This window comes from Choloepus didactylus, chromosome X, assembly GCF_015220235.1.
Source record: "Choloepus didactylus isolate mChoDid1 chromosome X, mChoDid1.pri, whole genome shotgun sequence".
In the NCBI taxonomy this organism is placed as follows: Eukaryota; Metazoa; Chordata; class Mammalia; order Pilosa; family Megalonychidae; genus Choloepus; species Choloepus didactylus.
The window spans coordinates 59920037-59935625 of NC_051334.1; the positions used below are offsets into that span (position 1 = coordinate 59920037).

Genomic DNA, 15589 nt, shown 5'->3' on the forward strand with positions numbered 1-15589 from the left:
AACTGAGAGGCCCAAGGAACAGGAGAGCTGTTGTAGCCATTTCAGTCCAAAAACTGCATGGTCGTGAGCAGCGACAAGGAGGGCGCTGCTGGAACTTTCTTGGAAACCTGACAAACTAGGGAACCACTTTTACCACAAACAAAGTAAAGAGGTGGGGTGGGTGGGGCTAGGCCGGAAGGAGATTGGGTGGAGCCGATTGTGCAAACCTCGGGTCAGAGGGGGAGGGGAGGCCGTCCCTAGCAAGTAACTTCAGCTTCCAAAACACAGCAGAAAGGTGGGGGACATTGTTGGAAAGGATCAGGAGTTCAGCGATTCTGTCCGCCCGCCTAAGCGGGGCGAAAACCCAAGTTGTGTGATGCAGCTTTAAAGGGGCCGGTGATTGACAGAATGTGTAGCAGTGAATGGGGTGGAGCCGCTGGGTGGGGTCTGGGACAAGCAGCTGGGAGAAACCAAAAGGAAGAAAAAAGAAAACCGTTGCTACTGATATCTCTAAGGCAGGGCGGGAGAAGCTAGCCAGAAAGGGAGGACAGGGAGGGCTTTAGAGCTCACCACCACTCCCGCTCTCTCACGCCCTTCTGTTTTCTCTTGAGATAATTAAAATCGAGTATATACCGGCCTTGGTCGGTGTGCATTCCTCCTAAATTCCCAATGAACTAGGTTTGTAGTCCGAGGGAGCGAGGACCTCGAGTCGGCCAGCTTAACCCCGGCCCCGCCCCATCGGCCCAGGCCCGGGGCTGGGAGGAGAAGATGCCTTCGGAGGCGCAGAATCCGAAAGTAAGTCCCTTTCCTTTTGCCTAACCGACAGCTCTCTCTCCCCCCTCCTCCCCGCATTCCTTTTGTCACCCTCACTGGGGTCTCCGCTGGGTGGCGAAGGAGCCACCTTACAGAAGAAGATTCTTTCAAGGAGTATCTGGAGGGTGGAGCAGGGTGGGGTGGGGTAAGCAGGGGAGGAAGGGGAGGGAAGGAGGGGTGGTACTTCAGAACCTAGAGGGGCCGCCACTTGCGGGCGCACTCAGAGTTGAACGACTGAATGATTAGAAAGTCTCCTTCTCCTGGCATTAGAGCCTGCACTTCCCCCTCCTGACGTTCTTCATTTTTCACGTTCCAACATCCATATCTGGTTACTTGAAGCTTCTAGCAGTCAGCTGGGAGGGCTCCATCTTGACTAGCTTCTTAAAGGGACAGTACACTAGTGCAACTGAAGGAAGTCTGTATTTTGAATGGGAAGTCAATTTTGAGAAGGATGAGTGTTTCGCCTTACTATGACGCCACGTGTGTGTGTTGGGGGAAGTTGTATGGAGAGGACAGCTTTTTCTCCCTCAGAACAGCCTCCAAACTTGGTTCTAATGTCCAGCTGATTCTCAAGAAGTGTACTGTTGCCAAATTCGACATTATGTAACTGCAAAGTCAATTGGCCCTGGAGTTTTAGCTGAATGGGCAAATTTCCATTTTCCATTTCTTGAGAGGTGCCATGATAGTGCAGATGACTTGAAACCAATTCATTAATTCTACAATGTCAGTTCATTGCCTGAGGTTGTTTGTGTGGCTGGGTGGTGTGTGTAATATGTCAAGGCCGTGCTGAGTGGTGTCACTGACTCCTTTCTTAAAGATTGTGCCCAGGATTTCTGCCCAGGATATAGAGACAAATGTTGAATTTGATTCCAGCATTTTCCAAGCATCTGTCATGTGAAAGGCCCAATCCAAGCTCTGTCATATAGAATGGCATTAGTTCTTTTTTTTAATTTTTAAAGTTACTTTATATTATTTATTTATTGATAAAGTTAATTTAAAAATAAAATTACTTTATTTATCAATACAAAAAATTCCAAACAAAATGAAGCAAAACAATGGGAAAAAACAAATATCCTGAAATAACTTCATTCCTTCCAATATACTCCTACCATACCAAAAGAAAATTAATGAACCATAGTCACACCTGAGCAGTTCTTGCTTATTGTCTTTCTTTCATTACAAGGCATATGCCTAAGCCCAGGTAATACAAAGATACAGCTGGAAAAGATAGGAACCCCAGTAAAGATGGCCATGCGGGGAGGAGGGGGGCACTTTGGCTGATTTGTCATTCCTATGTCTGTGTCCAGTTGGGAAGATTCGTGGAGTGGAGTCTTCACCAGCTCCCTTCTCCTGTTAAAAAAAGAAGAGTGGGTGTGGCAGAGACTTGTTAGAAGGCCTCAAACTGACCAGTGACATCTCTTCCATGTTTTTCTCTCTCATGTTTTTGCTTAGGGATGGTGACAGAACCATGCCTGGAAACTAATGATATCCTACAGGTGAAAGAGATGAAAACGTGATGTTTGAATTTTTTGGATTAGAAGTTCACTCTGAATGTTTCTGTTTGGTCAGTGGAATGCCACAGCTCCCAGTGCTCTTCAATTTTCCAGTTCAGCTGTCTCGGGGATTAAATGCAAGCCACTGAGCCCCCCTCCTTTTTTTAATGTGCTGGATTTCATTGCATCCCCAGCGCCAACTCTTGTCAAGGGCATGTGTCAGTTTTAGGTTCCTAGGTAACATTTAGCCAAAGCATCTCCCTCCATACAAACCCCCTCTTAGATGATTTGCCAATCTCAAAACGACCTTATTCTGAATGGCTTTGTCATTGAGTCCACTGGATTCGGATCAAGAAGAAATGTATTAACAAGCCTCACACAGGGTTCTTACTTCCTAAAGTCTCTACCTATGAGCTTCTAAAAACCAACGAAAACATAAATTCTGCTGGAACTCTCCTGGTTGCTTTTGTCAGTGGGTGTACAGTCTTGTCCCAGAGCCAAGAGCCACTTGCACATGCCACATCCACTGAACTATATTATCCACATCCTTGCCTGGAGGGTGGGGAAAGAATTATGTGCTGGTTCTATAGCTGGCTCCTTGAGTTTGGTATGTGTGGAATATGTTAGGGGCTGCCGTGATTCCATTGTAACATATGATTGTCCCTTTGTGTTCATGTTGATTTGTTTTTCTTTGGAATAGTTTCTAGTTGCAGAATATGGAAACTAGGCAGTTCTTAGCTCTCATAAAATACTGCTGCTGAAATATGCTCACCTTCTTCCTATGATAATGGCAGGTCATGTGAACCCACTAACGAGGACTCTACGCAAGCAATAGAAAATTTTCTTCAAAGGCTTTGAGCGGCTGCCTCAGAGCATGTTGAATTGTTTGGTGTCAGTCATTCTGCTTCCTGGGATTGTGGAGAATTTCCATCTGTGTTGAGGCAAAAGGGTATCACAAGGGATTGTTGCAGAAAGAGCACATTGTGTTCCCTCTCTCTGTATTTTACTAGTTGTAGTTTTGACCCCTGTATCCCCTGCCGCAATGCCTGGACCTGGTGGGCTAAGCTGTTTTTCCCTAGACTAAAACAGCTTGAACAGCTTCCCCCTGTAGTCTGAGTTCCTTCCTAATTTTTCTCAGCCTTCAAGGGTAGGGGGCTGTGGCAGATAAAGATATCAATATGTAATTATATTATGTTTTATGATATTCATTCATTCAACAAGTGCATATTGAGAGTCTAGTGTGTACCATCACTGCACAAGACTCTGGGGGATATATAGCATTGAAGAAAGCCATGCCCTTTCAGAGCTTATATTACAGTTGAGTGGGGGTGGTGTTGGTGGAGGGGACAGACAATAAGCAGTAGGGCTATATGTCAGATGGGGATAAAGTAGGAAAAAGGAGATAAAGCATGTGGGATTGAAGAGATCTAGTTGATATAGAGTAGTCAAGGAGAGCCAGTGATGTGATATTTAAGAATACATCTGAATGAAGGGAGGGAGCCAACCATGGAGAATACCTGAGGGAAGGATATTCTAGAAAGAGGAGATAGCAAGAGCAAAGGCTTAGTGTGTTCACGGGATAGCAAGACCAGTATCACTGGAGTCCTGGAGGGAGAGTGGTAGGGCATGAGGTCAGAGAGATAGCAGGGGCCCAGATCATGTAGGACCTTGAAAAGATTTTGACTTTTATCCTGAGTGAGATAGAAGTCGTTTTTAAAGAAAATAATTGATAATCATATTATATAGAATTCTTCTCCAGCAAAGAGAATGAATCATGAATTATTCATCTTAACACAATCAAGATAGATTATGCCTTGATGTTTTTTTTCAGATTTTTTTTTAATTTTTATTTTTTTATTTTGAAATAAATTCAAAGTTATAGGAACAGTTGCAAAAACAATATTAACCCCATACACAGAATTCCATCATACCCTGACCCCCCTCCCCCGATAGCTCAATCCACCAACTTTAACATGCTGTCACATCGCTATTTCTTTCCTTCCCTCCCTACCTCCCTCCCTATCTATCATCCATCATCTATTGCTCTGTCTTCTGAACATATGAGAGCTAGCTGCACACATCCTTGAACAAACACTATAATTCACATATACAATTCCCATGAACAAGAACATTCTTTTATGCAATCCCATTAAGCGCAGCTAAGAAGTACAAGAGATTCAACAATGATACAAAGCTTACATTCTATATTTCCTTTTCCTTATGTCTCAACTGTGTCCCTTTGAGCCACCTGTCCTCCATCCTCCAATCCCATCCAGGTTCATCCTTGGCATTCAATTGTCATCTATTTAGACTGTCTTTTTTTTTTCAGCTGTGGAAACATATATACAGCTTAAATCTTCCCATTCCACCCCCTCCCTAGCCTTCCATTAGTGGGATTAATCACATTTAGGATGTTGTAATGCTCTTTCCCACCATCCATTACTAGAAATTTCCCTTCACCTCAAACAGCAACCCTACACTCATTTCCTAGCTCCCCATTGCCCCTTCCCCCATTTCTCTTAACCCATACTCTACTTTTCATCTCTATGGATATATTCTCTGATAATTTCTTTGTGTTTACTGTGGGGCTTAAAATTAGCCTCTTAAATCCATAACAATCTTGTTTTTCTTTGATACCACCTTCACTTCAATAGGACACATAAACTATGTTCCTATACTCCTCATTCCCCCACCTTTATATAGTTGTCTAAAATTACATATTTTACATTGAGTTCAAAACCACTGATTTGTCATTAGAGTTTGTGTATTTTATAACATGTAGGAAGTAAATAGTGGAGCCACAGTTCAAAAATTATTGACTTCTATTTGTATTCCATTGTGGCCGGAGAATGTGCTTTGAGTATACTCAATTTTTTTTTTTTTAAATTTCTTGAGGCTTGTTTTATGTCCCAGCTTATGGTCCCTTCTGGAGAAAGATCCGTGATCACTAGAGAAAAATGAGTGTCCTGGTGATTTGGGATGTAAGGTACTATATATGTCTGTTAAAATTCTCTATATCTCTTTCTCCTTTCTTTGTTTCTCTGTTGGTAGGGCTCCCTCTAGTATCTGAAGTAGGGCAGGTCTTTTGTTGGCAAACTCTCTCAGCATTTGTCTGTGAAAAATTTAAGCTCTCCCTCAAATTTGAAGGAGAGTTTTGCTGGATAAAGTATTCTTGGTTGGAAATTTTTCTCTCTCAGAATTTTAAATATGTTATGCCACTGCCTTCTTGCCTCCATGGTGGCCAATGAGTAGTCACAACTTAGTCTTATGTTGTTTCCTTTGTATGTGGTGGATTGCTTTTCTCTTGCTGCTTTCAGAACTTGCTCCTTCTCTTCAGTATTTGAGAGTCTGATCAGAATATGTCTCGGAGTGGGTTTATTTGGATTTATTCTATTTGGAGTTCGCTGGGCATTTATGATTTGTGTATTTATATTGTGTAGAATGCTGGGGAAGTTTTCCCCAACAATTTCTTTGAATACTCTTTCTAGACCTTTACCCTTCTCTTCCCCTTCTGGGATACCAATGAGTCTTAAGTTTGGACGTTTTATTTTATCTATCATATCCCTGAGATCCATTTCGATTTTTTCAATTTTTTCCTCCATTCTTTCTTTTGTTCTTTCATTTTCTGTTCTGAGGACTTCTAGGACACTGAGACATTGTTCAGCTTCCTCTAGTCTTGTATTGTGAATATCCAGAGTCTTTTTAATTTGGCCAACAGTTTCTTTTATTTCCATAAGATCTTCTATTTTTTTATTTACTCTTGCAATGTCTTCTTTATGCTCTTCTAGGGTCTTCTTTATGTCATTTATATCCTGGGCCATGGCCTTCTTGATGTCCTTTAAATCCTTTGCCATGTTTTCGTTCCTTGATTGTAGTTCTTTGATTAATTGTGCGAGGTACTATGTCTCTTCTGAGATCTTGATTTGTGTGTTTGGAGTTGGATTCTCCATATCGTCTGGTTTTATCATATGCTTTAAAATTTTCTGTTGTTTTTGGCCTCTTGGCATTTGCTTTGCTTGATAGGGTTCTTTCAAGTTGTAAAAAAAATACCTATCTAATTTTTCAGAAACACAGTTTGGTGGCATATACTTTCCCTAACTAACCAGCAGATGGCGTCTGTGAGTCACCTGTACCCCTCAAGTCAGTTCTCCACCTTGTCCCTGTGGTGTGTGGGGAAATGATTCTTGTGGGGTTCAGTTGGAGAACTCAGTTTGGGTGTGTTGCTGGAGCCGTCCGCCCTGAATGTGGGGCGTGTGTATGGGTGGCCAGGGAGGAAGGACAGCTTTAGTATTCAAATCCCCCAGGTTCCTGGAGATTCAAGGCCGCCGCAAGAGTCTAAGCCTTCATTTCATTTCAGCCTCAGACCCTCTCTCTCGCTGTCCCACAAACCACTGGACTTGGCGTAGTATCCCTGGGTTCTCCAAGCGGGTCCCCCCCACCCAGCTGCAATCCTCCAGGACCTCTGCCAAGGGAATGCCGTGCTACGTCACCAGTGCCTGCCGTCCCTCAAGGGAAGCCCTGGGCCGCCGGGCTGTGCAGGGGCGCTTTCAGCCTGATGCAAAGATGGCCGAACGGGGCGTCTCAACACCCCCCTCCTCGCACAGTTCCTCCTTCCTAGCTCCGGGACAACTGGCGGGGCTCTGGACTGTGGGCATGGCCCCGGGCAGGAGTTTATTCAGCCCTCCGGGGAGCCAGCTGCTAGCCGCTGGGTTTCTTTCTGCTTCTAGCTCTCCCCTCCATTCCCCCGGCCCCGAGGGTATCTGCAGCGGGCTATCTTCCAGGCCAGACACTGAGAGGCCGGCCCAGCCCCCTCTTGCTGTGTTTTACTGCATGGTTCCCACTATCGCAACTGCAGCCGCTCCTGGGTTTTTCCTTCTTTTTTTTTTTTTTTTTTTTTAAAGAGCCAGTCGGTCTCCAAATGCCAAACCCTGGCTTCCCCAGACCGCTGCGCGGCTGCGGGTCTTCCAGCCAGCTTACTCACTCGTTTCAGAATGCAGACTCCCGATTTCACCAAGCATACGGCCCCTGTGGAACTAGCAGACCTCGTGCAGCTGGCGCATTGCTGTAACCGGCATTCTGGGTTGCTTTCTGGTTTTTATCTAGTGTTTTTCACGGAGATGTTTTTTTGCCCTGTCTCACCTAGCCGCCATCTTAGTTTTCTCCGCCTTGATGTTTTAAATACTATGCTCCTTGAAAAAAAAACTTGGTATGTAAGGTTATTCCCAGGTTGTTCATGCCAAAATAAAACATCATTGAATTTCGTACTAACCATTGGTTTATAACATAACTATCTGAAGGTTTCAAATGCATTTGAAACTACTTAAATGCAAAGTCCCTACCGTACTTTAATTTTGAAATTCACAACAATAAATTTATTAGCATAGAAAAATTCTTACCTCTTTAAGAAAATATCACAAGGTTTTGTAGCATTGTTTACTCTATCATAAAATTGTGAAAATTACTTGCTTGGAAATTTTTTGTTTTAACTTGCAGTCTTTCTGGCACACATGATTTCTTCTTAGCTATTCACTGTCCTTTTCAAGTTCTTCCTAGTGGGAGATGTAAGCTCAGACACCTCATTAGCCTTGAGGAACTCAGAAGGAGAGACGAGCTAGAGGAAATTGAGGAGATAAGAGAGAAAGAAAGGCCAAAGAAATCCAAAGAGGACATTGTGACAAGAAAAAGAACAAGTCACACAAACATTTTTTAGTCCCTCCACTTCACATATTGAAAGTTCCACCCATTTCTGGCCTTGAAATTTTCACTTGTCAGTGCAGCTTTCCCTTAGGGATAGGGGACGAGTATGTTGGGTATGTGTGGGAAGTTTGAGAATTAGTGCTTCCCCTTACAGCAATGTTGTGGGTTGAGTTGTCTCCCCACAAAAGGTATATGGAAGTCTTAGCCCCCAGTAGGTGTGAATTTGACCTTATTTGGAAATAGGGTCTTTGCAGATATAGTCAAGTTAAGATGAGATCATACTGGATTAGGGTGGGCCCCAAATCCAATGACTACTGTCTTTAAGAAAAAGGAGAGGAGATTTACACATAGAGACACACAAAGAAGGAAGATGGTAATGTGAAGATTGAGGTAGAGATTGGATTTATGCTGCTACAAGACAAGGGATGCCAAGAATTGCTGACAAACACTAGAACCTCGGATGAGGCAAGTAAGGATTCTTCCCTAGAACCTTCAGAGGGAATATGGTCCTGCCAATGCCTTGATTTTGGACTTCTAGCCTCCAAAACTGTGAAAGAAAAGATTTCTGTTGTTTTAAGCAATACTGTTTGTGGTAATTTGTTATGGCAGCCCTAGCAACTAATATAAACAGTAATTCCCAATGTTGGCCACACACTGGAATCACTTGGGGAGATTAAAAAAATACTAATACCTTAGTCCATCCTCAGAGATTCTGATATAATTGATAAGGGCACAACCTGGGCATCAGAATGTTTTAAGAGCACCTCAGATGATTCTTATATGCAGCCAAGGTTGAGAACCACTGACTTAGAGCAGTAGTTCTCAGAGTATGTTCCTGGACTAGCAGCAGCATCAGCATCACCTGGGAACATTTTAGAAATTCACATTCTCAGATACCATCCTAAATATTCTGATTCAGAAATTCTGGGGGTGGGGTCCAGAAATCTGTAATTTAACAAATCCTACAGATGACACTGTTACAAACTTAAGTTTGAGAACCACTGCCTTAGAGGTTAGAGCAATGGTTCGCAACATTTTTCTGGTCCCAACACACCTAAGGGATATAACACATTCCTATCGGTAATAGAGGATTACTGTACTCTGTCTGAAAGGTGGGGAGACAAATGCCTGCTCCTATCCCATATCAGAATCTCTCCCTACTATCCCTCCTTCACCTCAGAATTTATAGTCTCTGGATTGGAGTATATGGCACACACTCTTTGCATTTCATACATATTTTCATTTAATCCTCACGACAACCTTGTGAGGTTGGCACTATTATCATTTCCATTTTACAGAAGAGGAAACTGAGGCACAGGGGAGTAAGGTACCTTACCCAAGGTTACACAGCTATTCAGTAAAAGAAGATCCATTGTCTCCTGTGCCTTCTGAGTTGTTCTATCAGTTATCTTCCTTTTCTCTTATGTTCTTCAATTTCTTCCTCCCTTTTGGTTCTCCCCATCCGACCACCCCTACCTCATATTGCTAACATTTTTTGAGGGCCTACTCTCTACTGAGCACTTCATATGTATCAATCCATATAATGCCCACAGCAGTCCTATGAGATAGATATGATTATTTTCTCCATTGTTCAGTTAAAGAAATTGGGACACAGAAATTGAGAAGATTTTATAAAAGTGTCTCTCATGCAACTGTGGGGATGCATGGGTCCAAATTCTGTAGGGCAGGATGCATGAGTTCAAATTTTGTAGTGCAGGAAGCAAACTGGCAACTCCAAGGTGTTTGATGAACTCCTCAGGAGATGCTGGTAGCCAAAGAAGAAATGAAGGTTCTCTCTTTTCTTCCTTAAAAGTCTTCAACTGATTGGATTAAATCCAGCTGATTGAATTCTCTCACTGCAGAAGACACACTCTTCATTGATGTAATCAGCCATAGATGAAGTCAATTGATGATTTAATAAACCAGCCTTCTGGTTTATTAACCAGCCACAAATGTCCTTGCAGTAACAATTAGGCCAGTGCTTGTTTGATCAGACTCTTGGGCACCATCACCTGACCAATTTGACACATAAACCTAACCATCACAGTTCTCTCTATTGAACATCTTCACTTCTTCACAATACCCCAAGCCATGTTCTCCTGTCTTCCTTTCAACCTGAAGCACTTCTTTTAGTAATTCTTGCAGAAAGGTCTTTTGTTGATGAGCTCTCTCAGTTTCTGTTTAGCTGTGAATATTTCAATCTCTCCCCCATTTTTGAAGGACAGTATTTCCAAATAAAGAATTTTTAGTTGGCAGTTTTTATCTTTTAGTACTTTAAATATATCATGCCATTGCCTTCTTGTCTCCATGGTTTCAGGTGAGAAATCAGAATTTAATCTTATTGAGGATCCCTTGCATGTGATGAATTGCTTTCTTTTGTTGCTTTCTGAATTCTCTCTTTACCTTTGGCATTTGACAGTCTGATTAGTATGTGTCTCAGAGTAGGTCTATTAGGGTTTATTCTGTTTGGAGTATGTGGCACTTCTTGGACATGTATACTAATGTCTTTCATAAGAGTTGGGAAATTTTTGGCCATTATTTCTCCAAATATTCTTTCTGCCCTGTGCTGGTTTGGATGTATTATGTCCCCCAAAATGCCATTAACTTTGATGCAACCTTGTGTGGGCAGATGTATTAGTGTTGATTAGATTGTAATTCTTTGATTGTTTCCATGGAGGTGTGACCCATCGAACTGTATGTGATAACTCTGATTAGATAATTTCCATGGAGGTGGGCCTTGATTAGTTCACTGGAGCCCTATAAAAGCTCAGACAGGAGTGAGCTTGCTACAACCAAGAGGGACACTTTGAAGAATGTACAGAAGCTGAGAGAGTAGCTGCAGATGAGAGACAGTTTGAAGATGGCTGATGAAAGCAGACACTTGCTCCAGAGAAGCTAAGAGAGGACAAATACCCCAAGGGCAACTGAGACTGACATTTTGAAGAGAAGCTGTGGCCTAGAGAGGAACATCCTGGGAGAAAGCCATTTTGAAACCAGAACTTGGAGCAGATGCCAGCCGTGTGCCTTCCCAGCTAACAGAGGTTTTCTGGATGCCATTGGCCACCCTCTAGTGAAGGTACCTGATTGTTGATGCATTACCTTGGACACTTTATGACCTTAAGACTGTAACTGTGTAACCAGATAAACCCCTTTATAAAAGCCAGTCCATTTTTGGTGTTTGCATTCTGGCAGCATTAGCAAACTGGAACAGATTTTGATACCAGAAGTGGGGTGCTGGTGCCGCTGTGTTTGCAAATACCAAACATGTTGGAACAGCTTTTTAAATGGATAAGGGGAAGATTCTGGAAGAATTACGAGGAGCTTGATAGAAAAGGCCTAAACTGCTTTGAAGGGAATGTTTGTGGAAATATGGACTCTAAAGATACTTCTGATGAGGCCTTGAGCAGAAATGATGAATGTGATGTTGCAAACTGAAAGAAAGGTGATCATTGTTTTAAAGTGGCAGAGAATTTGGCAAAAATTGAGTCCTGGTGTCAGATGGACAGAATTTGAAAGTGACGAGCTGGTATACTTGGGTGATGAAATTTTGAAACTATAAGTTTTAGATATAGCATGGCTTCTCCTTGCAGCTTTTAGTAAAATGCGAGCAGAGAGAGATAAACTTAGAACTCAACTTTTAGGTTCAAAGAAACCAGAAACTGATGGTTTGGAAAATTCCGGGCTTCCAGGGGATGGAACCCCAGAAGCTACAGCCCAACGTGGGGATTTAACCAAACATGGAACCTGACTGCCATTCCAGTACAAGCCAGGATTGGAGATGGAGTTATCCAGAGAGGATTTGTGGAAAGTCCTATTGTTTGATGGCTTTGACCCCTGTGTGCTTCATGTGAAGCCAACAGAATTTTTGTGAGGTCTTTATAGATGGCACTGCTGCTGGTCTGGACTGGAGGAGACAGACAAGGAACATACTGAAGGAAAAATCTCTTCAAAGACAGAGCCATGGAGGTTGAGGTCTGGAGTCAAGAGGTCTCGGGCTGGTAGAGGGGAGTGGCCCACATGCATTGAAAGAGTGAGTTTTCCCCAGAGGTTGAGGGTGGGCCTTCCACCTTGATGTTCAGGAAAGGTGTTGCTACCTCAGGCCTCAAAGAGGGTGGAGCACATTCCCAAGGGACTGGGGAGAGCCTGGCTGCCACCCCACTGTTCTGAAGGGGTTGAGCATGTGCCCTGGAGATGGAAGAGAATCCTGGTGCTGCCCTGATATTTGAAGAGGGTGGGTCCAAAAAGGTGGTCTCCTCAATGTGTGGAGCAATTGTACTCCAGCATTTGGAGTACTCATTCCAGCATTTGGAGAGAAAAGGGCTGCCACAAAAGCCTTTGGAAAGGGTTGGACTCCCACTTTCTCAAGCTCCAAGGGTATGATGTCATTCTGTAAATGACTCTCAGATTTTGAAACCTAATGGAATTTGTCCTGTGGGTTTTAGGAACTGTATTGGTCCCTTAAACCCTGTTTTCCTTTCAGTTTCTCCTTATGGCAATGGGAGTGTTTATCCTATGAATGTCCCTCCTTTGTATATTGGAAGCACATAACTTGGTCTAAGTTTCACAGGTATACAGCTAGATGGGAATTATGCCTTAGGACAAACCATGCCTGTAACTGATTTAATGGGATCTTGTAGTTAACTATTGTTATTGAAATAATTTAAGTTTTTGTGATATTGTGATGGGATGAATGTATTTTGTAAATGGAAAGATCATGTCATTTTCGAGTCGAGGGGGTGGAATGTGCTGGTTTTGATGTATTATGTCCCTCAAAATGCCATTAACTTTGATGCATTCTTGTGTGGGCAGGTGTATTAGTGTTGACTAGATTGAATTCTTTGAGTGTTTCCGTGGAGATGTGACCCACCCAACTGTAGGTGATAACTCTGATTAGATAATTTCCATGGAGGTGTGGCCCCACCCATTCAGTGTGGGCCTTGATTAGTTCACTGGAGCCTATAAAAGCCCAGACAGAAGGAGCAAGCTTGCTACAGCCAAAAGAGACAATTTGAAAAATGCACAGAAGCTGAGAGAGTAGCTGCAGATGAGAGACAGTCTGAAGATGGCTGTTGAAAGCAGACTCTTGCTCCAGAGAAGCTGAGAGAGGACAAACGCTCCAAGGGCAACTGAGAGTGACATTTTGAAGAGAAGCTGTGGCCTAGAGAGGAACATCCTGGGAGAAAGCCATTTTGAAACCAGAACTTGGAGCAGATGCCTGCCACGTGCCTTCCCAGCTAACAGAGGTTTTCTGGATGCCATTGGCCATCCTCCAGTGAAGGTACCCAATTGTTGATGCATTACCTTGGACACTTTATGGCCTTAAGACTGTAACTGTGTAACCAAATTAAGCCCCCTTCTTAAAGGCAATCCATTTCTGGTGTTTTGCATTCTGGCAGCATTAGCAAACCAGAACATGCCCCTTTTCCCTTCTCTTCTCTTTCTGGGACAACCGTAAGTTTTGTGTTTGTATGCTTCATGCTGTCTCTCAAGCCCTTGAAACTCTGTTCAATTTTTTCTATTCTTTTCTCCATCTGTTCTTTTTACTGTATGATTTAGATTGCTCTGTTTTTTAGTTCTGTTATTCTTTCTTCTGTCTGTTCACATATGCTGTTGTATGCCCCAGTGTGTTTTTAATCTCCATTATTGTGCCTTTCATCCTCATAATTTCTGTTATGCTTCCTTCTAAACTTTCAAATTCTTCTTTATGCTCACATATTTCTTCTTAATATCTTTTATCTCCATATCTATTATTAGTTTATTTTCATCCATATTTTCCTTCATCTACTTGAATTGATGCTGGAGATTTGTTTGAACTTCTTTGATTAGTTGTTCCAAAGTCTGTGTCTCCTCTGAAGTTTTAATTTGTTCCCTTGACTGAACTGTATTTTCCTGTTTCTTGGTATGGCTTGTAATTTTTTGCTAATGATTATTTTGATGTATTAACTCTGAACATCCATTTTTCCCTCTTGCCTGGGGTGATATTGTTGACTTGCTTTGTGTTGAGGCTTAACTTTGATGCTTGGTCCAAGTTCTTCTGGACCTTTAGAATAGTCTGTGTTTAACTGGTCAGATTTTCTCAGCTCTTCTGCATGTGATTCTTCTCCTGGATATGCAGTACATTTTTTAAGATTGTACTTTTTGCCTGCAATTTTATCACCTCCAGGAAAAAGCTTCCTTTTCTCTGTTCCTTGTCCAGGAATCTTGATCTGTTTTGTTTTTGTGCAGTATTTTCTCTCCAGTCCTTTATTTGTTTAAATTCTCTCTTCTCACTCAGTGTCCCCTTTTCATTGCACTTTTCAGTTCTGGGACCTGTCGTGTCTTACAGTAGTTCAGTCTCACCCCCCCCCCCCCCTTTTATTACTATGAGGCTTTTCTGCCTCTTGTTTGTTCCCTATTAGCCAGATGCAGTCAATCCAGAAAGGTCTGTTTTGCATTTAGGTGGTCCAGTAAACAGAGACTTGATTGGGTGTGTGTACCTCTTGCTAACAGTTCTGCCATGGCCCCTTTGTTTTTACGTATGGGCACTTTTGTATGTGGCACTCCTCCGCTGCTTGTGTTCCACACTGCATCTCTGCAGGCTTGGGTCCCTCTGCCTGGATATGCATGGGGTTCTAAATTGCTGCTCTAAGTGGCTCTTTGGTCTGCATCTGTGGTAGGAGGGACCTAGGCCATGCTGCTTCTGTGTGACTCCCAAGCTGGTTGGGACCCTGTGAGGCTGAGTGGTCCAGGCTGTCAGGTCTGATACAGAAATCTCCTACCTGAATTTAGTGTTTGTTTTTCTTTGATTTGGCATTTGTGGAGTCCTTCCTTCTCCAGTCTCTCTCATACTCCAGAGATCCAAGCAAGTGGGAGTTGTCCTTTTATTTGTTTATTCTGAGGGGAGACTTTTCCAGAGGATGTCTATGTCATGTTGATGACATCATTCCTCACTTGCCTTTTTTTCTGTAGTTATTTTTGTCTTATTGATTTGTATGTGTTCATTTTATATTTTATATACTAATTGCTTGTTATATGTATTGTAAATATTGTTCCCAGCCTGTAAATTTTCATTTATTGAGATGTGCAAAAAGAGTACAGTTTTCCCATATAATCTTCACCCAGCTTCCCTTAACAATGGTACATTTGTCAAACTAATAAATTAGCATTGGTACAATACAATTAAGTAGATTACATATTTTAGTTGATTTTCCCCAATTTGTTTGCTAATTCCCTTCTATCTGTTCCAGGAAAACATGTTTGCATTTATTCTCCAGGTCTCCTTAATCCCCTCAAATCTGTTAGTTTCTCTGAATTCATGGCCTTGACACTTTTGAATAATAGTTGTCAAGTAGTTTACACAATGTCCCTCAGTTTGGGATTCACTGATGTTTTCTCATGATTAAAGTGAGATTATAGATTTTGGGGAAGAATACCACAGAGGTGATGTGCCATTCCCATAATGTCATATTAAGGGGTACATGATAATTGCATGACATATTACTGGAGATATTAACCTTGATCGCTTGGTTAAGGTGGTCTGCCAGGTTTACCCATTGTAAAGTCATGATCTCTCTCTTTTCTAATAGTGACTAAGACCAACCCACACTCTAGGAGAGGGAAATAGCTCC

The 15589-nt window shown here is 42.4% G+C and overlaps 1 protein-coding gene across 3 annotated transcripts in view; it reads left to right on the forward strand.

Annotated features, from left to right (window-relative positions):
• The first annotated feature begins 262 nt into the window (after positions 1 to 262).
• The window catches only part of KLF8 (Kruppel like factor 8), a 575849-nt gene continuing 560522 nt past the window's right edge, over positions 263 to 15589 (forward strand). The window contains exon 1 of one of the 3 annotated variants that reach the window (XM_037821332.1): positions 263 to 774. In XM_037821332.1, the coding sequence (XP_037677260.1) occupies positions 748 to 774 (27 nt within the window). In that variant the 5' untranslated portion in view covers positions 263 to 747. The remainder of the gene's footprint in view (positions 775 to 15589) is intronic. The other 2 variants (XM_037821337.1, XM_037821333.1) reach the window with 2 other exon arrangements.